At 51.2% G+C, this 24,640-nt stretch overlaps 2 protein-coding genes across 17 annotated transcripts in view; both read right to left on the bottom strand.

Annotated features, from left to right (window-relative positions):
- Positions 1 to 203: 203 nt before the first annotated feature.
- The window catches only part of LOC108178662 (immunoglobulin lambda-1 light chain), a 353,981-nt gene continuing 329,544 nt past the window's right edge, over positions 204 to 24,640 (bottom strand). For 5 of the 16 annotated variants that reach the window (XM_070065861.1, XM_070065862.1, XM_070065853.1 and 2 more), the window contains exons 3-4: positions 1,906 to 1,943; positions 204 to 673 (exon numbers count right to left, since the gene is read on the bottom strand). In XM_070065861.1, coding sequence (XP_069921962.1) covers positions 354 to 673; positions 1,906 to 1,943 — 358 coding nt within the window. In that variant the 3' untranslated portion in view covers positions 204 to 353. Of the gene's footprint in view, positions 674 to 1,905; positions 1,944 to 6,133; positions 6,595 to 7,818; positions 7,857 to 24,640 lie in introns of those variants that run through there. The other 11 variants (XM_070065859.1, XM_070065855.1, XM_070065858.1 and 8 more) reach the window with 5 other exon arrangements.
- Positions 11,895 to 19,374, bottom strand: LOC127484727 (immunoglobulin lambda-like polypeptide 5). The gene is made up of 3 exons (XM_070066288.1): positions 19,080 to 19,374; positions 13,755 to 13,961; positions 11,895 to 12,340 (listed from the first exon to the last, which is right to left on the bottom strand). Exons 1-3 carry the CDS (start codon positions 19,372 to 19,374, stop codon positions 12,021 to 12,023), a joined length of 822 nt encoding a protein of 273 aa, XP_069922389.1. The 3' UTR covers positions 11,895 to 12,020.

Here is a 24,640-nt window from a genome sequence, read left to right as displayed (position 1 = left end):
TGCCTGCTCCAAATGTACCAGATGGGGCTCAAGACATTGGGGAGCTGGGGAAAGGGTCTGGATGACAATGGCATGTCCTGGGTGATGGCTGGACATGAACTAGGAGCACCCATAGTCCCATGGATGCCACGATACTTCTGCCAACACTAAGACTCCCAGGTGTCAGTGAATATGAGATGTGAAAAAAACGAGATGGACAAAGGTTTCTGATTGAAAAAGTGAGGATATTTATTGAGAGTTTATTGGGTACAAGGGAAGGGTGGGATGATGAATGGGTGGGGGACAAGGTGAGACCCTTGGGGTCTTCTGGGGTCTGCAGCTCCTGGCCCCTGGGGGTGGGTGAGGGTGGGGCCCTAGGAGCATTCTGCAGGGGCCAGGCTCTTCTCCACCGTGTGGCCCTCATGCGTGACCTGGCAGGTGACACTCTGGTAGGATTTCCATTGATTGGCTGACAGGCTGAGGAAGCTGCTGGCCGCATACTTGCTGTTGCTCTGTTTGGAGGGCTGGGTGGTGTCCACGCCCTGGGTGACGGGAGTACCATCGGCCTTCCAGTTCACCTTCACGGTGCCCGGGTAGAAGTCATTGATCAGACACACCAAGGTGGCCTTGTTGTCCTTGAGTTCCTCAGAGGAGGGCGGGAACAAAATGACCGAGGGGGTCACCGCGGGCTGACCTGCAGAGTAGAAGAAGGGCAGCAGGTCTGAGGCCTGGTGTCCACTTGGGCCCCCTGACCTCTGTGTGAAAGGAGGGGTGTGGTCAGTTTCTCTTACTCAGAGACTGTGGGTCAGAAGTTCCTTGCAGAGAAGGGAGTGCCACGCTCTCGCTCAAACATCTCCCCATCATCTTTGGGAACCTTGGTCTGGAACCCTGTCCTGGTAGAGTCCTGAGACCACAAGACCACGGCCTCCCAGAATGACATCTGACCTTCACCATGCTGTCCCTTCTGCTGACACTGATGAGCCTGTGTCAAGTTTTCTGTCTCCGTAGCTGTGAGTCTCCTGATGTCTCCTCCCATGGCAACCTTTCTGATCTGCCTGTTCCATTCGCAGTGATTCTGTGGCCTCTGGGGTCTGTTTGTCCCCAGTCTCCATCTGAGCCTATCTACTGGGCTAGAGTCATGGAAGATCAGATCTGCCTGCCTGTCCTTGGGTTTCTCTTACCCATCGAGCGTGTGTGGCATCCCCCTGTCTCATGAGATGCCACAATCTGCTGCACACTCGGCCCTTCTGTCCATTCTGGAAGTTACCTGACCTAGCCTGGGTCCTGCAGACCCTCCAGCCACCGTTTCCTTCAGTTACTGCTAACCCAAGTCCTGTCCCAGAACCTTCTACAGCCCTGCAGGCTGCTGTTAGTTCCTGGTCTGCTGAGCTGTGTCCCTGACAGTGTGCCACTTACCTCATTTCTGGTCCTGGATCCTGTTCACATAGCTCAGGGGACCTGTTCTATTTGCCTCTGACGTGTGGCTGCCCAAGCCCAACGTTAAGGTCTGGCTCTTTCCATTTCCAGTTCCCACTCCCTCAGTTCCCCCGTGCCCTCTTCCTCATGAGATGGGACTGAAGTGACCCCACAGATAAAACTGTTTCCAGGAGGGTCCCAGGAGGCAGATAGAGCAGAGGAAATTTAAGAGTCCAGGAGCTCTGGGAACAGGGACAGGAGGGAAGACAGACAAGTCTCGGGAGGTCCTCCTGTCCAAGCCCCTGTCTCTGAGGTCAGAAGGGGAGGGCAGTTGGTGATCAGCGGAGGCAAGTGGGGCTTGAACAGGGAAGGCAGAGGTCAGTGTCCCAGAACGTGGATCCAGGGAGAACACTGACACCCCGGGGACAAGACACAGAAAATGAACCAAAGCAGCAGAAAATTTCTCCAAGGCACAGGAAGGGCAGGGAAGGAGGGGAAGAGGAGACTCACCTGTGACGGTCAGCTGGGTCCCTCCGCCGAACACAACACACAGTGACACAGACTCATGCAAAAACTCCTCCCTGGGACTCCCCTACCCACCCCCATCCCCCAGCTGCAGCTGTGATGGAGGAAGCCAGGGCCACTGCCCCAGGCCATGTCTGCAGTGCAGTGAGGGCACAGGACCACCTTCTTCCCAAATCAGTGGCCCCCAACACCCAGTTCTTAGAGGAACTTGGTGGCCTGGATTTGGTTTTCCCTGTGACTCTCAACCAAGATGGGAATAAACTCACTGGGAGCATCTGTGTCACTAAAGGGTAAGGTTGCCCCAGAGGGACATGGTGTGTGTTCTCTAAGAGTCAATGCAGCCCTGATCCCTTAGTGAGACCTTGGGTAGACTAGGACGTGTCCCATGCCATCAGGATGTACTGGAAGCCATGGAATGCAGGCTGCTCAGTGCCCATCTCATGCAGGACTCCAAGGGTCTCAGCCACACCTTCCCTGAGGTTGTCCTGGGTGGGATTGGCCTGGCCAGGGAGGCTTGAGCTGGTCCCCTATGCCAATATCAACCTGTTCCTCCATGATGGCCTTAAAAGCAACCCTGCTTACCCTCTATCAGGTGTCACATGTATCAGGTCTGGTGGATTGGAGGCCATTGCTGCCTCATTTCCAGGGAGACAGTGTGAGAGTCCACAAATGGGACATACATCCATGGCTATCCCAGGCCTGGGTCAGGAAGGGCCTGTAAGAGGGGCCAACCTATTCTCTCTAGTTGAAGACTCTGTGTGTCCCAAAGGGTCTCATCTGAAATGCCAGACACCACCTGAAGAGGCTCCAGTGGGTCATTTGCATCACTGGACTTCATGATGTCATCCATAGGGAGCATTGTGACTGTGCATCCACATTGTTCCGATGCATTGAGACCATGGTTGCTGTGTGATTGTCCACCCCGAGTGCCCAGGAAACCAGCCATCTGTATGTAAAGAGACTAACAGGAGAGGCTGCATTTCCTCCTCTTTCTAGAATGTGCAACCACTCCTGTGTGACCCAGGTGCATGGGCTCTTGAGCCATGGAGCAGGAGGAGAACTGAATCAGTTATGGCAGCATCGCTTCCCAGTGCAGTACAGAGTAGCATCCATCAGTTGTGGCCACTTTGATGTCACCAAGAGGGTAGCTTTGGTAACTGTTATGGTGTAGCAAGTCATGGAGACTGGGGTGACCAAGGGAAGTGCTCAGTGTTCCCTGGGGAGGCAGGGGCTGTGTCCCAACCTTGCCATGGCCCCAAGACCAGCTTTCAGCCCCATAGCTCCTGCTCTGCAGGAGGAAGGACAGCAATAGGCGAAAACTTGGAATTGGACAGTGATATTTTGCAAGAGAAGACAGGTAAAGACACAAGCACAGCCACAATATCACACCTCATTGAACTTCATTGAAACAAAGGAAAACAGTAAAATAACAACAGTGTCAAGAGCCGTAACAGAGTAAATACCCTTTTGACATTGGAAGGAAGTTGATGATGGATTAGGTGTTTTTTGATATTTTTGAAAATGGCTTTTTAAGTTTACTTTTTGTGTATTTGAGAGGCAGAGAGGTGATGGGTAAGAGACAAGTCTTGCATGCAGTGATTCACTCCCCAAATGCCTGTAACATCTGGGACAAGAACCCCACCTGCATTTCCCATGTAGGTGTTAGTGACCCCAGTACTTGAGACATCCGCTGCTGCCTCCCAGAGCATGCATTAGCAGAATGCTAGATTAGAAGCAAGGTGAGATTGAAACTCAGGTACTCTGATAGGTCACACAGGTGCTGCAAAAAGTGGCTTGTTATTCCAGTGTCCCACATAACACCTCAATATTCTTTTTAAAAATTATTTATTTTCATTTTATTCAAACAAGAAAGGGAAGTAGAAAGATAAAACTTTCCACCTGCAGCTTCACTCTCCAGTGTTTGCTCCAGCTGGGACTCGGCCAGGCTGAAGTCAGGAAGTCTGAGACACATCCACACATCCTGTGTGGGTGGCAGGGAGCCAACGACTGGAACTCTTCCCTTGCTGCTCCCCAAGGTGAGCATTAGCAGGAGTCTCCAATCAGGAGTGCAGCAAGGACTCAAACCAGGTGATCTGGTGGGGGATGTAGGCACTCCTAGCGCTATCTTAGCTGTTAGACCTCATGCCAGCACCCAACACTTCTTGATATCCAGGAATTATTGATGATTCCTGTTTAGGCTTGATAACGGTTTGCAGATATGTTAAAGTCTGCATCTTTCTAGTACACAAGTAAGTACTTACCAGGGAAGAGATATTAAGCCTAGAATTTGCTTTCAAGTGCTGGCTAAAGGAGGAGTCATTTTGTTGTGAGTGGGTCAGCATTATCTGTGAATTGATTATTTTGGGGTCAGGAGATGGGAACATGAGAGAGGTTAATATTCCTCTATATCCTGTCTCCTTACTCTAATGTTGAAAGCTCCTTGTGATAAAAGCATATAACAAATGACAGGGACAGCAGCCGGGGTGGCTGGATCCAGGCCTTGTACTCAGCAGGACCATGCATGTGCCCTGGAGACCTCAGTTGTGTTTTTCTTGCAGTGGAGTCAGAGAGATGCTGTGGGCCACTGGGACCCCCAAGCTCCCTTCTTACTCTGAGTCTGGGATTTGGGAGAGGAGTGGCTCTGCCCAGACTCCCAAAAGACCCCTGTCTCTGTTCCTTTGAGGCTCTAGAGCTCCCTGTGTGTGTAGTCGCTAGCTGTGGGCTGGCTGGGCCACCCAGGAGCTCTGCTGAAGGCTGCTGCCGTGTCCCTAGGAGCTGGAGGCACAGAGCAGGGCCTGAGAGCACCTGGGCCCCTGAGCCCTGAGGTGGCTGGGCCTGCACATGCACAGGCTACTTCAGTTGTTTTCAGGGCCCCTTGTCTCTGCCATCAGGCTGCAGGTACATCTGGGGGCTGAGCCAGGAGAGCAAGGGAGAGAGAGGGTCCTCATGGTCAGTGGGTTGGGGGAGTGGGGAGCTGTGTGCCCTGGAAGCCTGACCTTGTCTGTCACTCTCAGTGCATACTCACTCCTCCGTGACCTAATATGATCTGGCCCTGACTCCATTCCTAAATTTGACCTTGACTCTACCTTTGTATGGCAATCGACAGAAGTCCATTCAGTCCTTATCACACATTCACTCTTCAGGAAAGCAGAACCTCATCAGCCTCCAGCTGTCAACCCCCATCAACGATTTCATCCTGGAGTCTGACCTCAGTGGTCTGATTCTTCAAGATTGATACCCCAGCCTCATGCAAACCTGAGGTACTCAAACCTGAGCACACACCAACCCTCCTGTGTACCTCAGCCATGTGCCCAGCAGTAGCGATAAGAACATTCTGCTCTAGGCAAGTGCTAATGGGTTTGTCAGATGGTTGATTGACCGAGCAGGATTGCACACTTGGTAGATTCCATTCACTGTTTCCCTGCCATGGGACTTGTCAGTACCTTTATTTGGATAACTTGTATTGGGAAAGTTCAAGAATGCACTGCTGTGCTCTATCTTCTTTCCTTTCCACCACTTGCTAGAGACAGCACAGCCATGGAGCCCAAACCTGGTAAATCTTCCCTGCGTGGTCCCTGCTGTGGGACAGGGCAGGTCGACCTCTGTTCCTGTGGGATCTTGACCATGGCTGAAGGGTCTGCAACCCCAGGTCCTTCCCTCCCTCCCTCCCTCCCTCCTGGGAACCCCCTTCCTGTCCACTGGTTCCCCTCTCTGGATCCCACATCAGTTCTTCAGGGCTCCGTCCTCTCCCAGGGGGCACAGAGGGCTGCTCCGCAGGGTCAAGCTCCTGCTCGGGACTCAGTCCCTCCAGACAGAGGGAGTTCGCCTGGTTCCCTGGTGGACTGTGGGGGTCACAGAGGATGGGATCTCACCAAGAAGTGCCCCTGTCCCTGTGCAGGGATCCCTCAGACACACAGGTGAGCAAACCCTTACAGTGCCTTGGAAATGCTGCTCTTCTAAGATCAGGTCTTAGTAAGGTGGAGACCAGGAAGAAGGGAGTGAGGCCACCTCCTCTGACTGCCCAAGCTGTGCTCAGGGGACAGTAGATAACTGGAGGAAAGGGCCTAGGTGAGGATGGTTCTTCCTGGGTGATGGCTGGACATGACCTGGGAGTACCCATAGGCCCATGGATGCCCGGATACCCCTGCCAACACTGAGAATCCCAAGAGGTGTCAGTGAATATGAGATGTGAAAAAAACGAGATGGACAAAGGTTTCTGATTGAAAAAGTGAGGATATTTATTGAGAGTTTTTTGGGTACAAGGGAAGGGTGGGATGATGGTGGGTAGGGGACAAGGTGAGAACCTGCTGGGGTTTGCAGCTCCTGGCCCCTGGGGGTGGGTGAGGGTGGGGCCCTAGGAGCATTCTGCAGGGGCCAGGCTCTTCTCCACAGTGTGGCCCTCGTGCGTGACCTGGCAGGTGACACTCTGGTAGGATTTCCATTGATTGGCTGACAGGCTGAGGAAGCTGCTGGCCGCGTACTTGTTGTTGCTCTGTTTGGAGGGCTGGGTGGTGTCCACGCCCTGGGTGACAGAGTTGCCATCTGCCTTCCAGTTTACCTTCACGGTTCTGGGGTAGAAGTCATTGATCAGACACACCAGGGTAGCCTTGTTGTCCTTGAGTTCCTCAGAGGAGGGCGGGAACAGAATGACCGAGGGGGTCACCGCGGGCTGACCTGCAGAGTAGAAGAAGGGCAGCAGGTCTGAGGCCTGGTGTCCACTTGGGCCCCCTGACCTCTGTGTGAAAGGAGGGGTGTGGTCAGTTCCTCTTGCTCAGGGACTGTGGGTCAGAAGTTCCTTGCAGAGAAAGGAGTGTCAGGCTGTCCCTCAAACATCTCCCCATCGTCTTGGGAACCTTGACCTAGGGCTCAGGTCAAGCTTCTCCGTGCTGTCCCTTCTGCTGACACTTATGAGCCTGTGACACATTTTCTGTCCCCAGAGCTGTGAATCTCCTGTGGGCTCCTTCATCAGCCATTGCTTATCTGCCCGTTCCACTTGCAGAGACTCTGTGGCCTTTGAAATGTGGGGTCTGTTTCTCCCCAGTCTCCATCTGAGCCTGGCTACTGGGCTAGAGCCTTAGAAGATCATATCTGTTTGCGTGTCCTGGGTTTCTCTTACCCACCAATATCTGTTTGCGTGTCCTGGGTTTCTCTTACCCACCAAGTATAGGTGGTGTCCCCCTGTCTCATAAGAGCTTTGCTGCTGCACACTCTGTCCTTCTGTCCATTATGGAGGTGAACTGTCCCATGCCTTGGTCCTGCAAACCCTCCAGCCACCCTTTCCTTCAATGACTCCTAACCAAGCCTTGTTCCCAGAGCCTTCTCCACCTTGCTGCAGGTGCCCTGAGTCCCAGGCTGGCACAGCTCTGTCCCTTGGCACTCACAGTGCAGCTCGCGGAACCCCTGCACATTCTCCCTCATTCTTAGTCCTGAATCTCACAGCTCAGGGGACCTGTCCTGTTCCTGTGAGTTGTGACTGCTCAACCTTAGCCTTGAGGGTTCTGGCTCTTTCCATTTCCAGTTCCCACTCCCTCAGTTCCCCCGTGCCCTCTTCCTCATGAGATGGGACTGAAGTGACCCCACAGATAAAACTGTTTCCAGGAGGGTCCCAGGAGGCAGATAGAGCAGAGGAAATTTAAGAGTCCAGGAGCTCTGGGAACAGGGACAGGAGGGAAGACAGACAAGTCTCGGGAGGTCCTCCTGTCCAAGCCCCTGCCTCTGAGGTCAGAAGGGGAGGGCAAGTGGGGCTTGAACAGGGAAGGCAGAGGTCAGTGTCCCAGAACCTGGATCCAAGGAGGAACCCTGACACCCCGGGGACAAGACACAGAAAATGAACCAAAGCAGCAGAAAATTTCTCCAAGGCACGGGAAGGGCAGGGAAGGAGGGGAAGAGGAGACTCACCTGTGACGGTCAGCTGGGTCCCTCCGCCGAACACATAACACTGTGACACAGACTCATGCAAAAACTCCTCCCTGGGACACCCCTACCCACCCCCATCCCCCAGCTGCAGCTGTGATGGAGGAAGCCAGGGCCACTTCCCCAGGCAGCATCTGGCACCCAGCCACCTGCTCTCCCCAGCTCAGGGACAGGACAAATGTCCTCACATGCCCAGCTCTAAAAAGGACTTGTTGTCCTTGATTTGATTTCCCCAGCGACCCTCAGCCAAGATGAGAATAAATTCACTGGACTGCTTCTGTGTTGCTAAGGGGTGAGGTCCCCTGTGAGGGACACGGTGTGTGTTCTCTGGGAGTTGATACAGCCCTGACCCATTGGTGAGACCTTGGTTGAGGATAGAAGGTGCCCCATGCTGTCAGGGCATGCTGGTTTCTGTGGAGTGCAGGCTGCTCAGTGCCCATCTATGGCCCCATGCAGGACTCCAAGGATCTCTGTCTCACATTTCCTGAGGTCGTCCTGAGTGGAATAGGCCTGGCTTGGGAGGCCTAGGCTGGTCCCCTAGGAAAATATCAGTCTGGTCCTCCAGGGTGGTGTTGAGAACACCCCCTGTCGTCCCCTCTGTAGGGTCTCACATGTGGCAATTCTGTTGGAGTGGAGGCTATTTGTGCCTTGCTCCAAAGGGAGATGGTGCAAGGGTCTGGATTATAGTCTCTAAAGGGACATGGGTCCGTGTCTACTCCCCTGCACGGGGCAGAAAGGGCCCATGAGGAGGTGAAATGTGTCACCCTAGATGTTAAGTGCCCATGCAGTCCCCAAGAGTCTCAGAGATCTCAGCGGCTGTCGCTCCCCGTCTTCGTGGAGGAACGACACAGGACCCTGCGCTGTTCTTTTGTCTGCTCGGCCCTCCCCGGGTTTACTGCTGGTTCTTCCCGGGTTGGCTACCATCCCTTCCACCTCCGTGGAAGGGCGGTTCCCCCTGCCACTTTTCCCCACTTCCGCGGGGGAGCGGCACACCGCTGGCCGGCTCTCTCGGGGGCTGCACAGGTGTTCCTTCAGATAGATGTTCCCCTTAGATGTTCCTGGTGCATGTTGTCTCTCTCCTCCTTTATAGTCCTCCTCCACCAATCCCAACTCAGCTGCCCACACGCCGAGTACGCTGCTCTCCTCCAATCAGGAGCAGGTCCTGCTGTTTATTGGTTGAACTGGAGGCAGCTGTGTAGAAGCTGTTTTCTCCTCTCCCAGCGCCATATTGTGGGAGAGCAGATGCATAGAATAAGTCTTAATTCCAGTAACTTAGTCTAGTCCGGGTTGCTCCCCACAAGCGGCCACCTGAAGCAGCTCTCGGTGGGTCAGTCTCCATCATGGTAAGTCATGACATGGTCCTGGGTGAACACGATGACCGTGCATCCATGCTCTTCAGATGCACTGAGGCCACGTTAGTGGTGACCATAGGTTGTGTAGCCTCAAGGACTGCAGGTCATCATTTTTTAAGAGGTGACAGGTGGCACAGCTCCAGTGATTTCATCCATTTGGAGAGTGAACAATTCATGGAAGACCGATCTCTCTCTCTCTCTCTCTCCTCTCTCCTCTCTCCTCTCTCCTCTCTCCTCTCTCCTCTCTCCTCTCTCCTCTCTCCTCTCTCCTCTCTCCTCTCTCCTCTCTCTCTTCTCTCTTCTCTCTTCTCTCTTCTCTCTTCTCTCTTCTCTCTTCTCTCTTCTCTCTTCTCTCTTCTCTCTTCTCTCTTCTCTCTCTCTCTCTCTCTCCCCTCTCTCTCTCTGCCTCTGCCTCTATGTAACTCTGCCTTTCAAATAAATAACTAAATCTTAAAAACTATTTATTTTTATTTTATTTAAGCAGCAGCAAGACCATCAAAGAAAGACAAACTCAGGCAAATCTTCCATGTACTGGTTCACTTCCTAAATGTTTGCAACAGCTGGGGCTAGAGTAAAGCCAGGAAGTCTGGAATCTATCCAGGTCTCCCACGTGGATGACAGGGAACCAGCTACTTGATCCATCTCATCTGCTGCTTTCCAGTAGGCTGGAATTGGAGTAGGGCAGGGAGTCAAACCCAGGCCCACTGGTATGGAATGCAAGTCTCCCTGATGGTGTCTTAGCCCCTAGGCCAAATGCCTGTCCCCTAACACCTTTGAGATATCAGAGAATTATTGATAATTTTTGTTTAGGTTTGATAATGGTGTGCAAATATTTTTAAGTTTCTATCTTTTAAGGTTATAAATGGATATTTACAGATGAAAGATATTAAGTCCAGAATTTGCTTTAAAATATTCGCTAAGGAGTCATTCTGTTGTGGGTGGGTTTTTCAGCAGTCTGTAAATGGGTTATTTTGAGCTCTGGTGATGAGAATATGAGAGACCTTAATATTCCTCGTCTTCTGTCTCTGTGCTTTGGTGTCAAAAAGCTTCCCTATCATCAAAATGTATCATGGGACTCTTGTGCTCAGTGGGTTAAGCAGCACCTGGGATGCTGGCATCCCATATTGGAGTACCAGGTGGAATCCTGGTTGCTCCGTTACTGATCTAGCTCTCTGCTGATTTGCCTCTGAAGAGCACTGGAGGATGTTCCAGGTACCTGGGCCCCTGCCACCTGCATCCCTAGGATACCAGGATGGAGTTCCTGGCTTCTGGCTTCCACCAGTCATTGCAGCCATTTGGCTCCAGCCCTGGGCCACCTGTGAATTCTGCTGAAGGCTGTTGCCCTGTCCCTGGAGGTACAGGTGGGAGCCTGTGAGCACCTGAGACTCTAAGCCTGACAGAGATGGCCGGGTCTGCATTTCGGGGAGACTGCCTTACTCGTTTTCACGGTCCCTTGTCTCTGCCATCAGGCTGCAAGTGCATGTTGGGGCTGAGCCATTTGAAGAAGGGAAGGAGGAGGTCCTCATGGATGGGAGGTGTTGAAGAGCTGAGCCCCTGGAGGCCTGACTTTGTCTGTCACTCTCAGGATACTCACCTTGCCCTTACCTAGTCTGATCCAGCTCCAACTAGAGTCCTGAATTAGAGTCTGACCCTGCTTCCCACTCCATGCCTCTGTTGGTACTTTGCTCTTGGGCCCAGTTTTCCTCTGCTTCTCTCCTTCATGCGGGCTGCTTCTGTCCTGGAGCCTGATATCTGTATCCCAGACTCCTCATAGGCAAGGTCCAGACCCCTGCTGTGGTGAGCCTGCAGGCTGACCCTGATCTCCCCCACCATTGGGTCATCCTCCACAGCCCTGGTGTGCCACCTCCGTACCCCATGTTCTCCAGACCAGCTCCACAAAACACTGGCATCTTTCAGGGCTCTCAGGGCGGAGAAGTGGCTCAACGTGATTTGGGAAACACTGGGTTTTACCACTTTAACTGTTTCTCTTGCCAGTGGCTTTATTTAAGGAAATACTGTGAAAGTCTGAGGAATGCGTATTTCATTAGGTTTTATTTTCCGGGCTTTTCCATGGCTCTGTGATGATGACAAACCATCAACTCCCATCCTGACAAGTGTTCTCCTGGCTGGGTCTCTTGTGTGGAAACCAGAAGTTCAGTCTCTTTTCCTTCCCTTCAGGCTGTGAGCTTGGCTCAGGGGCACCTACCCCGGTGATTCAAAGCCTACTCCTGGCTCCTAGCTCCTGGGACCTTGCTCATTTCTCCCCCATTCTCTCACTGAATTCCTCTCCTTTCCCAGGTGGACAAGGAGGGCATCCCAAGGCTGGGCTGCAGGGAGCTCGCCTGGGTCTCTGCTGGGCTGAGGGGAATGATGGAAGATGGGATAGCACCAGGAAGTGCCCCTGTGTCTGAGTGGAGACCTCTCAGCTCAGGAGGTGAGCAGACCCCAAGGCAGCCTTAGAAATGTGGCTGAGGCATGATTGGGTCTTTGTCGAGCAGGGCTGTGGGATGGAGACTCCAGACAGTGGGCAGCTGGGGAAAGGGTATCTGGATGAGGACAACTCATCCGCGCAATGCCCCAGGGAGACCCTGGGCTGCTCTACTTGAGCCATTTCCCCACTAGGTGCCAGGAATTCCCTCACCTCTCACTGAGAAGCCTGGAGAGGTCAGGAATGAATTGTTGACACGAAATAATGAGATCGAGCAGGTGTCTGATTGACAGTGAGGATATTTATTGAGAGTTTATTGGGTGCAAGGGGAAGGGCTGGGATGACAGGGGGGAGTGAATGGAAGGTTCTGCAGCTCCTGGCCCCTGGGAGTGGGTGAGGGTGGGGCCCTAGGAGCATTCTGCAGGGGCCAGGCTCTTCTCCACAGTGTGGCCCTCGTGCGTGACCTGGCAGGTGACACTCTGGTAGGATTTCCACTGATCGGCTGACAGGCTGAGGAAGCTGCTGGCCGCGTACTTGTTGTTGTTCTGTTTGGAGGGCTGGGTGGTGTCCATGCCCTGGGTGACAGAGTTGCCATCTGCCTTCCAGTTCACCTTCACAGTGCTGGGGTAGAAATCATTGATCAGACACACCAGGGTAGCCTTGTTGTCCTTGAGTTCCTCAGAGGAGGGCGGGAACAGAGTGACTGAGGGGGTCACCGCGGGCTGACCTGTGAGACAGAGAAAGGGGTGATATGCTAGAGGTGAAACCTGGTGTTGGTAAATCCCCCCTTGCCATTTTCCCATCTAAAGTCTGTGACTGTTCACAGTGTGGCCGTCTGTTCCTTACCCTGGGACCCTCCTCCCTCCTCTTTCTCTTTTGCCGATGGAGCCCCCTACAGAGCAGACAGTCCTGCACCCTCCTGAAGCCCTTCCATGTCTCCTGTCCCAGGTGAGCTGACCCAGCCCCTCGCCTCTGCAGCCTCAGCTTCTTCCGCTTTGTAATTGGAGCAGCCTTGCTCCTCTCTGGTCCTCAGAGGCTGAGATTGGAATCTGGCCCTGAGCTGCTGAACCCCAGCCCCAGTGGAGGCCTCTACTTCACTTTATTCTTTCAGTGCCTGGAGACTCCTCTGAACAAAGGTCCCACTCTCCCAGCAGCACAGTCAGGGCTGTGTGGGGCGGCCCCAGCCTATGCTCAGCATGTGAGGGAGGGCCCTGAAGCCTCCTGCCCCCTCAGGCTCTGTCCCAGTGAGGCCCCCCTCCCTCTTGGCCCCCCCCAGGGACTCACTTTTGCTTTGGCTCCTGGGAATGCTCCCCAAACCAGAGCAGAGTGACCCCCATGGCTGCCCCAGCAGCCTCTCATTCCACGCAGCAGCCAGAGCTTCTCTGAGCTGCCCTCTGCTCCCCCCTCCTGGGCCACTGGGTCTACTGTGCCCTTCAGGGAAGGCAGGAGGCCCGGCCATGGTCAGGGGAGACATGGACCCCAGGGGCTCCAGATCTGCTCCTTTGTGACTAGCCCTGGGCTCTGGTCACCTCACCCAGTCTGCCCTGTCCCTCAGTGTCCCTGTGTCCTCATGGCCCAGCAGAGGCTCAGATAGCACAGCCTAGCATGAGTCAGAGCCCTTTCCACCCTCTGCTGGCCCTCCCTCAGAGGGATCCTGTGCCTCTGGGTGCTGGGGTCACAGCCCCGGCCATGCCCCTGGGCCTCCCGGGTGCTTCTCCCAGCCTAGATGGACCTCAGGCCCTCAACCCAGACCCTGGAGAGTCAGGGGCTGTCTCTAATGCCTGCTGGAACCCCCAATAAGAACTCAGACCTTGGAGACTCAGGGACTGTCTCTCATGGCTCCTGAAGCCCCTGATCAGAACCAGTCTTTTCCCCCTGCATGGACCTGCCCTGAAAGAGGAAAGGAGCCTCTGTCCCTGAGTAACCCCTGGCCCAGGCCCTTGGACCTAGCTGTGTCCTGCTGTTGGGATAAGAAGGCTCCTGCTGCTGGGGCCCTTCTTGTGGGCTAGAGACCACCTGAGACCACACATGTCCCCCAGAACCCATGGGAAAAAGGGGAACGCAGAGGGGTGAAGCCCCTAGGGAGAGAACACAGACAGCAGGAGGTGAGATGGGAAGGAGAGGTGGTGAGAGTCACTTACCTGTGACAATGACCTTGGTCCTGCTGCCGAAGACATACCACGGTGACTGAGACTCGGACCAAAACCCGTGGGGCAGCACCTGGAGCTGGCCCTGTGGTGGGCAGGGCTGGTGCAGGAATCTGCCGGGTGTAACGAGCGTAGGCTTAGCAGACAGGGCTGCTTTCTCGACACAGGGCAGATGGGTGGACAACCCATCTCCCCCCAGCCCTCAGAGGCCTGCCCCTCATCTGAGGTGGGTGCTGCCCACAGCCCTGAAGCCACCCTCATATACGTCCCCCTCTGAGGCTGTCAGTGCTTATGGAATGCACACTAGGAGCTCAGCAGATCCCTGAGAGACACATTCTCTCAGGTCACCATGAGATGTAGCAGAGAGACCTGCGCTGGTTCAGACCTGCCCTACCTCTCCTGGCCTCATTTAGGGTCTCTGAGTCTTCCTCCCCAACTAGGTGCCAGAGTTCAGCCAGGCTGGCCTCCCTGGATCTGAGGACACCGGATCATTCCTGACTCAAGGCACTCCCACGTAGAGACTCCTCCTCTTTCATTTCTACTCATGGAGATGCAGATCATTCCCACCTGATTCATGAAGCCTTCTCTGATGTCGCAAGACCACTCTTTCCAGCTGTTGATCGATCACTTGATCCATCCATCAATCTACAGATCCATGTACCCATCCAACTGTGTATGTTTGTCCATCTATCTAGCCACTGATTTATCTGATCACCATCTGTCATCCATCCATCCATCCATATATCTACCTGTCCATCTATTCATCTGTGGATCCCTCTGTCATTCATCAGTCTAACAATGCTACCAACAGCCTGCCTGCACCAGAAACGGTTTCACACACTGGGACATGGGAAAGCCTCTCTGGCTCTCAGGTCAAGGCCAACAAAGCCCTGATCTCAATCAGCTCTGCATTTCCTCCCTAGTCCCTTGATGTCTCTGCAAGAGCTCTCACTTTTCTGGAGACTTCTTGGTGTCTGAGACCACTCACTCCTCTCCTCAGCTTCCCTTTCATCCAGGCCCAGATATGGTTGCTATCCCCAGACCATCACTCTGGCTCCTTCTTTCCCTGGACTCTCCCCACTCTTCTGCACCTGACCCTCACTAGGTACTCCCATGACTGCTCAGGGTCTCAGATCCTGGTTTCCAGCCCTGACTTGTCCTCTTGACTGCAAATTTACATACTTTCTGCGTCCTGAGCTGGTCTCTGCATGACTGCTTGCCTCAACCTGAACTCCTCATTTCCCTGCAAACTCAACACTGTGCAGTCCTCATGTCAGGCAGTTCTCTCCAAGCCAGAAGTCTGGAGTCATTCCCCTCATTGAAGCACTCTCTGAGTTCCAGACATCTTATCTCAATAGCAAACATCATTCAAGTACTCAAAAGAGAAAGAAAAAAATACCAAACTTAGACTGTGACACTCAGAGTTTTGTTGGCAAGAATTCTCAGTCTTTGCCAAATCTGAGTTTTCCTCCCAAGATAATTCACTTCTGTTGGAACCGCTCACCTCAGTAGCAGGACCATTTGACCATGATTGTGTGTTTGTTTGTTTGTTTGTTTGTTTTTTGACAGGCAGAGTGGACAGTGAGAGAGAGAGACAGAGAGAAAGGTCTTCCTTTGCCGTTGGTTCACCCTCCAATGGCCGCCGCGGCCGGCGCGCTGCGGCCGGCGCACCGCGCTGATCCGATGGCAGGAACCAGGAGCCAGGTGCTTTTCCTGGTCTCCCATGGGGTGCAGGGCCCAAGCACTTGGGCCATCCTCCACTGCACTCCTTGGCCACAGCAGAGAGCTGGCCTGGAAGAGGGGCAACCGGGACAGAATCCGGCGCCCCGACCAGGACTAGAACCCGGTGTGCCGGCGCCTCTAGGCGGAGGATTAGCCTAGTGAGCCGCGGCGCCGGCCCCATGATTGTGTTTAAGACTTTCACACAGAAGATCTTTGAAACAGAAGTTCAGAGTGGCGATGTGAGTTCACACTTGCGTCTGATTTAAAGAAAGCAAGCAGCCAGCCTCTTATTAATTGTTGAAGGAAACTGTTCAACTTGACAAAAGGTATCTTTCCAAACAATCTTTACACTTAAAGGCAAAACATTTTGGAGTCAGAAACAAGGCAAGTTTGCTCACTCCCACTTCTGTTGTTCAATGTATGAGGGCACTTCAAAAGTTCACGGAACAAAAATGGAATGACAGGATGTTTATTTTGGTGCAAAAAAAATGAAATCTGTGCATATTTTTTCATGTCATGCATTTTTTCATGACATTCTTAGACCCCTTTTATGCATGAATTTGAATCTTTTTTGTACCAAAAATAAACTTACCCTTCATTCCACTTCCTGCAAACTTTTTGAAGAATTTTACAGATTCTGGCATATGAGCTGATATGGGAGGGGGAAAGGTTTAAATATTAGTAAAAAAGAGAGAAAATGATTGTTTACACATGCTGTGATACTAAAGAGAAACCCCAAGGAGAATCAGCTGAAGAACTGTTAGAATTAGGATATGAATTAAAGTGGCTGAACACAAGAGCAGGTCTTCTTGCTACTCAAACAATAATCTTTCAGGGTATGAAACTGGGGGAAAGTTTCCAACTTCAATAAAATTGTATTACAGAAACCCAAGAAATAAATCACCAAGTATGTAAGATTTACTTGAATGAAATAGAAAAATACTTGACCAGTAAACAATGTAAAAATGAGTCACCAAGGAGTAGATCATGTTCCTGGATGAAGATACTGAGCATCCACAGGAAAACAAACACAACACAAAAAGTACACTTTTTAAAAATTAAAAAACTGATTCTAAAATCCAGCACTAAGAGTGGTGGTGGATAAAAAACAATTATTTTGAAAGCCTTTATTTAAATGACAGGTCCTTTCCCTACCAGATACCACCACATACTATAGAACTAAAATGATTAAAACAGAGTAGAGCAATGCAGCAGTAAACTAACAGACAAGAGAACCACAGAGAGAACGCCATAAACCATTCAGTATTTGATAAAAGTTGCATTTATAGTCAACAAATGTGTGATGATTGACTTCCATTTGGAAAATAAATAGGTAATATTTCTATGTAAAAAAATGAATTCCAGATCAAGTAAAACAAATGCAACAACCTACCAAAATAGTGGAAGGACTAGAATAAAATGGAAAAGTAATTTTATAATATTTCTACACATGGAGCAGATCAGAGAAATAATAAAGAGAAGTTCAGAGGACAACATTATGGTGCAGTGGATTAAACTACACTGGAAACACTGGCTGGAGTGCCCGTTAGAGTCCTGGATGCTTCACTTCCAATCCAGCTTCCTGCATTTAATGCACCTGGAAAGGCAGTGGGTGAGGCCCCAAGTACTTGGGCCCCTGCCACCAGTGCCGGGGAATAGGATGGAGTTCCTGGATCCTGGCTGCAGCCTGACCTGACCTGGCTATTGCAGCCATTTGGGGAATGAAACCAGTGGAGAGAAGAGCTCATTCTGTCTCTCCCTCTCTCTCTTGCATTCTGCCTTTCAAATAAACAAACATATTTTTATTTTAAAAAGTTCAAACTAACCCAACACATAAAAATTAATTGCTTTATGACGAAAGATTCCATAAACAGAAGGCATAAAAAAGACCAGGGAAAAACATTTGTAACATATTTAGTAAATAAGAAACTAATACCCCAACTGTAGGAAGAGTTTCCGTAAGTTACACCAGAGGATTTGAGCAATGGCCAACCAGTTAATTCACAGAAGAAATAAAATCAGTCAATTAAAATATGAAAACACAATCTACTTCACCAATGATCAAATAAACAATAAAATAACAAACACTATCTACTGTTTGCCTGTCAGATAGGCAAAATAGAGAACCAATGGGTACTAGCACAGTGTTGGGCACTGTCACTCAAGCGAGTATAAGCTGCTGCAGTCTGTTGGATGCATAACCAGGCACTGCCTGCAAGGTTTCAGAAGTACCTCTTCTCTGACACAGCAGTTGCACTGTTAGACACCCACCTGTGGACACGCCTAAGTTGGATGTGTCCACACCCGCACACCTGCACACAGACACAAGGACTTCCATGGCAGCATCACTCGCATGGGTTCTATCAGACGCAGCCTAAATGTCCACTAACAAGAGGACGCATAAATGCATTCTGGTCCATCCATTCTTAGCTCACAGTGCCGGAATGCTTAGAACATGGCAGATGCACAGGGACTGCTATTGGAAATGTCTATGATAGGTCACTTAAAAAGCTTCAATCCCTGTGCAGGACAAAGGCTGGGGTGCACGAGACCCCTGTTGTTTGCCGACTCCCCCCAGTCCAACTCCTTGCATGCTTAAGTCATGCTGCTGCTCTGCCTAGATCCTGAGCCAGCTGGGGCACCCCCACACAGAGTGAGCACCCATTCCCCTAAAACTGGCTGTGGGTCCATCCCAGTAACTGGACAGCCCTCACGTTTCAGGGCCACCCTGCCTGCACGTTGGCCTATCCCCCAGTGTGCATTTATGGACAAGTCTGAGAGTACGTCCTTGGGGAAGACTGAGCCAGCCCTGACTCTTCTCTTGGGCCACTTGTTTTAAAACACAGAATCTGCTACTGGGGTCGCACAGGTCCTCTCACTGTCCTGGGACTGTCTGCGCCCCTGTGCTCTGTAAACAGCGAGAACAATGGGAACGGCCTTGCAAGGTGCTCAGAGGGAGGTTCTGTCCATGAGCTCTAGTGCCCACTGGGTACAATGAATGGGCTGTCACAGAAGCTTATGATTTCACAGCCTGTAGAGGAGGGGGCTGGTCAGGATGCACCCGGGCCCCCCGCAGACCCTACTCTGAGCATTTGCCCTGGCAGCACCTGCATCTGGATGGGTTTGGGCTTCTGGGGGAGAGGACCCGTCCCAGAAGTTGACTTGGGCTGAGTGTCCTTGTCTGAGGGCCATTGAATGGCAGCTGGAGCCCAGGGTGAAGGCTGGATGACAGCTCAGCAGTGGGATGGGGAGTGGCTGCATCCTGCTCCCAGCAGGCACAGAGGCTACCTCCTGCTGTGGACTCCTGCCCCTGCCTGTCTGTTCCACCCAGAGGACTAGGGGAAGGCAAGAGACGCTCAAAATTCAAATGGAGCTGGAACACTCAGGAACCCAGATCAACAATACTTCAAGGCAATCTTCAAATAAAAATGAATGCAAACCAATCCATGACCGACAAACATGGACATGACCCAGGAAGCCAGTGTCTGCCCAGCCCCTCCTCTGGGGCAGGCCCTTCCTTCTCCCATTCAGCCATCCACACCCAGGCTCCTGCTGCAGAGACCCCACTGTGTCCCCCACGACTCGCTCACCCCTTACCTGCCCCATGGGTTCCACAGGCTGAATCCGCTGCTTCCTGTCCCGGTTCCAGGGCCTCTGTGATGCTGCTGGCAGGATCAGCAGGCCCTGGGTGCCCACATCCAGGTCCAGCAGCAGCAGGGCTCAGCACTGGTTGGTGCTCATCTGCCCTCAAGATCAGAGTCATCTCTGGCTGGACATTAGTGTGGGGTCTCTGGAAGCGGATCTTCAACTGATGGTGGCTGTCCCACTGCACTGCGATCTGCACAGCCCCATGCATGCCCTCGGCCAGTTCTGGTTTCTGCTCTTTGGCCATTACTCCCAGGTCTCACTCCCAGAGGAGCATCCACCAACTGCCCTGCTGTGGTTGGGATCTGAGGCTCAGCCGCCTGCCTGGCCCTGCCCCTGGAGCCCTGTGTGGGGCACACATGGCCCGCCCTTTCTCCCTTCCCAGATCCCCCAAGGGCACCCTGGGTCTTGGAGCATGACAGCCTCACCCAGTGGAACAAAAGCTCCCCAGGGCTGGAGTTTGGGGGAGGAGTGGGGTGTGGTGGGGCTGTGGCTTCTCTCTGATCAGCACCCAGGCTGGGGCCCTGCACCCTACACTCTGGCAAGTCAGGACCAGCTGCCCCCTTGCCCTCTCCTGCATCAGGCAAGGGCGCTGCAGGGAGTGATTCCGTATCCCTCAGGCAAGGAGTTACTGTGAGATCACGAATGCTGAGTCCATGTAGTCCTAGTTGCCCCCAAGCCTCAGTTTCCTCCTCTGTATAATGGGAAGAGGTGTTCTCTGCAGCAGAGAGGTGATTAGGATTAATGAGGGGGCTGGCGCTATGGCGCAGCAGGTTAAAGCCCTGGCCTGAAGTGCTGGCATCCCACATGGGTGCCGGTTCTAGTCCCGACTGCTCCTCTTCTGATCCAGCTCTCCGCTATGGCCTGGGATAGCAATAGAAGATGGTCCAAGTCCTTGGGCTTCTGCACCCAAGTGGGAGACCCAGAAGAAGCTCCTGGCTCCTAGCTTCAGATCAGCGCAGCTCTGGACATTGTGGCCATCTGGGAAGTGAAACAGCAGATGGAAGACCTCTCTCTCTCTCTCTCTCTCTCTCTCTCTACTTCTCTCTGTAGCTCCATCTTTCAAATAAATAAATATTTTTTTAAAAAAGGATTAATAAGACCACATGTTTGCTAAGGACCCAGTGGCTGTCAAGTGAATGCTGGCTCCCTTTCTGCCCTCAGGGCAATTTTGGGGGTGTCCTGGGGGCAAGTGCACCTGTTTTACAGGTGAGAAAACTAAGGTGCAGGGAAGGTGACATCACTCCAGGGATGGGTGCAGGGAGAACTAGAATCTAACAGCGAGCTCAAACCCTGTGTTTTCAGGCCTCCTCCTGCGCTCCCCATCTACCTGCAAGGCTGGTGCCCAGCTCCTGAGGGAGCCAGGGTTTGAGCTCTGGTAGGAAGAGGTGGAGGAGGAGAGGGCTGAATAGGTGCTTTGGGGGTGGAGTCTGTTTGGAATCCCAAGAGCATAACACATAATGTATGTTTTAAACATTTATTTATTTGTTTGAAAGGCAGAGTTACAGAGAGGCAGAGGGAGAGAGAGAAGGAGGGAGGGAGGGAGGGAGGGAGAGAGGGAGAGGAGGAGAGAGGGAGGGAGGGAGGGAGGGAGAGAGAGATCTTCTATCCACTGGTTCACTCCCCAGATGGCTGCAATGGCTGGCACTACGCTGATCCAAAGCCAGGAGCCAGGAGCCTCTTCCAGGTCTCCCACACCAGTAAAGGGGCCCAAGAACTTGAGCCATCCTCCACTGACTTCCCAGGCCATAGCAGAGAGCCGGATCGGAAGTGGAGCAGCCGGGACTCGAACTGGCACCCATATGGGATGCCGGCACTGCAGGCAGCAGCTTTACTCGCCACGCCACAGCACTGGCCCCAACACATAATGTATTGACAGCAGTAATACTGCTTAATGCTGGTTGATGTTCTGCATGCCTTAACCCCGGCACCTATTTGAAGATGAAGAAACAGATGCTCAGGTACAGGAGACAAGGAGGGGGAGAGCGAGTATTCTCATCCCCTGGTTCACTCCCCAAATGCCCACAATGGCAGGATCTGGGTCAGGCCAAAGCCAAGATCCAGGAACTCAATCTGGATCCCCCACATGGGTGGCAGGGACTCAACTACTTGGGCTGCCACCTGCTGCCTCCCAGCATGCACATAAGGAGGAAGCCGGAATGGAGAGCAGAGCCAGGAATTGCAGACAGGCACAGTGATTGGCATGCTTGTGTCCTACCCAGTGTCTGAAGCCCTGCACCAAATGCCTGCCTCCCCTCCCCTTTCTGGATGCCACTTGGCTGAGAGGTGGTGGGACTATGGTCGCGGACTCAGGCCTGGCCCTTGCACACACCAAAGTCTGCTCTGTTGATGCTGCTGCTCTCTGGGCCCTGGTGGTGTCACACTGCTCATTACAGCCTGCAGCCCAGCACACAGCAGCTGTTCTATTACACACGAACTGAGCTTTTCTCTGCCTCATTCATTCTCTGGTGGCATTCCTGCTCTTTACCTCCCTCCATTCTCATTCTTTCTGATAGCACACAAAGGGCGGACCCCAAACCCTGTCCTGCCACCTCATATGACTGTCTTCTTGCATTTGCATTCCTTGCATTTCCAGTTGCTTTTTCTGCCACAAAATCCTTTTTTTTTTTTTTTGACAGGCAGAGTTAGAGAGAGAGAGAGAGAGAGAGAGAGAGAAAGGTCCGTTGGTTCACCCCCTAAATGGCTGCTACGGCCCACACACTGTGCTGATCTGAAGCCAGAAGCCATTTTTAAAAAAATATATTTTATAGTGTGAAATTTCAATATGTGATTAGTGTGCAATGATCGGATCTGTGTAAGTGGCAAATCTTATCACAAACACTGGTTGCTTCTTTGTGTTGGTATCATTCCAAATGCCCTCTACTAGCTATTTGGAAAATGATTGTTGTCAATCATAGTTACTCTCCTCTGCCACAAAATTGTCTGCAAAGGTTCAGTTCTGCAGCCCTGGAGGGTTATTTTTTTAAAAAAGATTTATTTATTTATTTTTAAGTTAGAAAATTCATAAACATACATTTATTCAGGAAATACAATTACTAAAGTCCTTGATATTTCAATGATCATTCCACATTATAAAATTTTCACAACATGTACTCTTTTAAGTCTATACCAAGCCATGCTGACGTTCTTTTCAGATAAGCCATAACCATTTCTTCTATTAAATGATGTAATATCCATTTTAATTATAAACACAGTATTTGAGCCAAACTACTTAAGTTCTTGACCAGAAAGCTTTTAGAAATTTAGAAGAGAAGGACAATGATATTTTTAAAGAACACATCTGAATCATCAAACCCTACAATACAAGGCCACTTTAATCCAATAAATGGTTAAAGTGGCCATATTAAGACAGCAAGTAATTATCATTGACAACATTTCTCACCTGCAATTTTTAAACATGCTTTTTCAAATAATAAACACTTATTTTTCTAAGTTTTAAGGGCAATAGGGCATAAAGATGACATATACTAAAAGATTACTTTTAAACTACTGGTAAAAAGGCCGGCGCCGCAGCTCACTAGGCTAATCCTCCGCCTAGCGGCGCCGGCACACCGGGTTCTAGTCCCGGTCGGGGTGCCGGATTCTGTCCCGGTTGCCCCTCTTCCAGGCCAGCTCTCTGCTGTGGCCCGGGAGTGCAGTGGAGGATGGCCCAAGTGCTTGGGCCCTGCACCCCATGGGAGACTAGGAAAAGCACCTGGCTCCTGGCTCCTGCTACCGGATCAGCGCGGTGCGTGCGCCGGCCGCAGCGCGCCGGCCGCGGCGGCCATTGGAGGGTGAACCAACGGCAAAGGAAGACCTTTCTCTCTGTCTCTCTCTCTCACTGTCCACTCTGCCTGTCAAAAAAATAAATAAAATAAACTGGTAAATTTATTTTTAAAAAAGTAGACTGCAATTACTTTCCAAATAAGGAATGCCAAGTTGCCTTTAATGCTTAAGAAATATAATCAATCATTAAATAGCTGCAAATTGAATTATTCCATTCCAATACTTCCAAACAGAATCCAGTGTAATTAGATCATTTTACAAAGGTGAAAACTATTGGTTCTCAGCTCTGGGTGTCCATTAGAATCACCAGGAAAGGTTTAAAAAAATGAGTGCTTCAACTGTTGAAATCTTTACTTAATATATGCTAAACTGATCTTCTGTATATAAAGAGAATTGAAAATGAATCTTGAATGTGAATGGAAGGGGAGAGGGAGCGGGAAAAGGGAGGGTTGCGGGTGGGAGGGAAGTTATGGGGGGGGGGGGAACCATTGTAATCCATAAGCTGTACTTTGGAAATTTATATTCATTAAATAAAAGTAAAAAAAAGCATTCATTTAAATAAATGAAAAATAATGAGTGCTTCTGACTTAGTAGTTAATAGGTACCAATATTCTTCAAGTTCTGTAGGGTGCTCTGATGTGCAGCAAAAGTTTTAGTCAACCCATTTTGAAATATCAAGACAATAAGTGGAAACTGGAGCAGGTGGATAATTTATACTTGTAACCTATAAATCAAACACCTATTATATACTTACTATATGCCTAGTTTTATTCATGAACCATTCTTTTATAAGATGAAAATTCCCTTCATTTCCTTTCTATACTAGACCACTGCTATACATCTTTGCCACTGAAGGATTGAATTTCTCTGTGGTCAAGATTTAAAATTCTGGGAGACACTAGAAAACTGCATTGATGATGAAAACAAACTACTGCTACTCATGCTCAACAGGAGCAAGCAAAACTACTGTATTTGGCTCCTTCAAGCTATCCTTATTTTAAGAAATATAAATAGGTGCCAGCCCACACAAAGAACAGATTGTGGATTACTGTAGAAAAAACGCTTACTCAACTTACTAAGTTTCAACACCAAAACGATTTAACTTGGCTGGAAGTTCTGAAACAGCTGAGACACTGAACCAGGAAGCTGTAATTTATAATGAAATGTTGATACGTTCTTAAAAGCTACTGCAGCTGTAGTTACACTAAAATAGGGTTTCTTCAGGGTTTACTTACCCTGTAATTCAAGAATATATGGGGAGCAACTCAGACTAGACTGTTACTCGAATTAAGACTTATTTTATGCATCTGCTCTCCCACAATATGGCGCTGGGCGAGGAGGAAACAGCTTCTACACAGCTGCCTCCAGTTCAACCAATAAGCAGCAGGACCTGCTCCTGATTGGAGGAGAGCAGCGTATTCAGCATGTGGGTAGCAGAGTTGGGATTGGTGGAAGAGGACTATAAAGGAGGAGAGAGACAACATGCACCAGGAACATCTATCTGAAGGAACACCTGTGCAGCCCCCGAGAGAGCTGGCCGGCTGTGTGCCGCTCCCCCGCGGAAGTGGGGAAAGTGGCAGGGGGAACCGCCCTTCCACGGAGGTGGAAGGGACGGTAGCCAACCCGGGAAGAACCAGCAGCAAACCCGGGGAGGGCCGAGCAGACAAAAGAACAGCGCAGGGTCCTGTGTCGTTCCTCCACAAAGATGGGGAGCGACATAATGGTGC

This window comes from Oryctolagus cuniculus, chromosome 21 (assembly GCF_964237555.1).
Source record: "Oryctolagus cuniculus chromosome 21, mOryCun1.1, whole genome shotgun sequence".
Classification (NCBI taxonomy): domain Eukaryota; kingdom Metazoa; phylum Chordata; class Mammalia; order Lagomorpha; family Leporidae; genus Oryctolagus; species Oryctolagus cuniculus.
Note: the sequence above shows the minus strand (reverse complement) of the source record. Positions and strands in the feature narration are given on the sequence as shown.

Excerpts from the sequence above, each read along its gene's own strand:
- LOC127484727 (XM_070066288.1), bottom strand. The coding sequence starts at position 19,374 with ATGGCCAAAGAGCAGAAACCAGAACTGGCCGAGGGCATGCATGGGGCT. Across the intron at positions 13,962-19,079 it reads CTGTGGAACCCATGGGGCAG|GGCTGGGGGGAGATGGGTTG; the intron begins GTAAGGGGTGAG and ends CAGGCCTCTGAG. Across the intron at positions 12,341-13,754 it reads GACCAAGGTCATTGTCACAG|GTCAGCCCGCGGTGACCCCC; the intron begins GTAAGTGACTCT and ends TCTGTCTCACAG.